Source organism: Condylura cristata, unplaced genomic scaffold, assembly GCF_000260355.1.
Source record: "Condylura cristata isolate star-nosed mole 26May11 unplaced genomic scaffold, ConCri1.0 scaffold00015, whole genome shotgun sequence".
Classification (NCBI taxonomy): domain Eukaryota; kingdom Metazoa; phylum Chordata; class Mammalia; order Eulipotyphla; family Talpidae; genus Condylura; species Condylura cristata.
Window position 1 is genome coordinate 10,624,651 of NW_004567116.1, and position 1,106 is coordinate 10,625,756.

The 1,106-nt window shown below is 50.4% G+C and overlaps 1 protein-coding gene across 1 annotated transcript in view; it reads right to left on the reverse strand.

Moving 5' to 3' along the window:
- Positions 1-337: 337 nt before the first annotated feature.
- The window catches only part of ACCSL (1-aminocyclopropane-1-carboxylate synthase homolog (Arabidopsis)(non-functional)-like), a 12,222-nt gene continuing 11,453 nt past the window's right edge, over positions 338-1,106 (reverse strand). Inside the window, exon 14 of the mRNA XM_004682890.2 lies at positions 338-711. Within this exon, the coding sequence (XP_004682947.1) occupies positions 629-711 (83 nt within the window). The 3' untranslated portion in view covers positions 338-628. The remainder of the gene's footprint in view (positions 712-1,106) is intronic.

The following is a 1,106-nucleotide window of genomic DNA, read 5'->3' on the forward strand; positions in this document are numbered from 1 at the left end:
CAAGGATCCTGAAGGATATTGCAGTCAACACCTAGAAAGTATTTCTTCCTTTCTGGCCCAGACTGTATTCTTCATGTACACGTGCCTTAGAATTAAAAATGAAAGCAGACCCCAAACCCACAAGCCCCCAAACCCCCTAGTCCTCAAATGTGATTATAAAGAATGTGAACGAAATAAAACAGGCCCAGGATTTAAGAGAATTTGGACTTTATTAGACATCAAATATAAAAATAAAACCCTCTAAAAAGGGACCCAAAGAGTTCCCCTTTTCCCTTTAGGCTTTTCCACTCCTAACCCCATTAAAAACACTCCATAGATGCAACGATTAGTAACATCAAGGACTAAAAAGATGCAAAAGCCTCTACAAAGGACAGAAGTCAGCTTAACGAGGTTGATGACTGGGTCAGGTGACCCCTTCTAGAGGAGCCCATTGTTGGCTCAGTCAGCGCCAGGTCTAGACCCAGCAGCCCCCCAAGATCGATGTAGGGGCTCCCTTGAGCGCGTGACTGGCTGGCGCAGCTGCTGGGAAGCCCACGGCTTACTCCCTCAGGGCTTACTCCCTCAGGGCTTACTCCCTCAGGGCTTACTCCCTCAGGGCTTACTCCCTCAGGGCTTACTCCCTCAGGGCTTACTCCCTCAGGGCATCCTCCAGGAGTTTCTCCACCTGGCTCTGCTTCTGCTCCTCCAGCGTCTGGCAGAACCTGCGCATCGCTACAGGTCCAAACGGGGACAAAGAAACAGTGAGAGTGTGTAGGTGGGCCCCACACAAAACCGGCAGGGGACAGGCCCCCCCATTTACACAGAGCCCCCCATTTACACACGCTGAGCGGCAGCCCTCCCTTCTTTGGGACAGATTTCCAAGTTTACCTGCCACCTCTCTGATGCTTCTCCTAGAGCTTCAAAGTCATAGCATCTGCCTGCCAGACTCCTTCGTGTCTCACATCAAATCCCGCCCCCTAGCAATGGCCCAGGCGTCATCAAGCTGTCTGTGTTCCTCTAGTGCCTCCTCAGTCTACCTCTAGCATCCCTTTGACCACATTAAATCAAAAGATATTGGTGTAACCATGTCTTTTGCAGCAACTTGGATGGAGCTGGAAAAGATCATG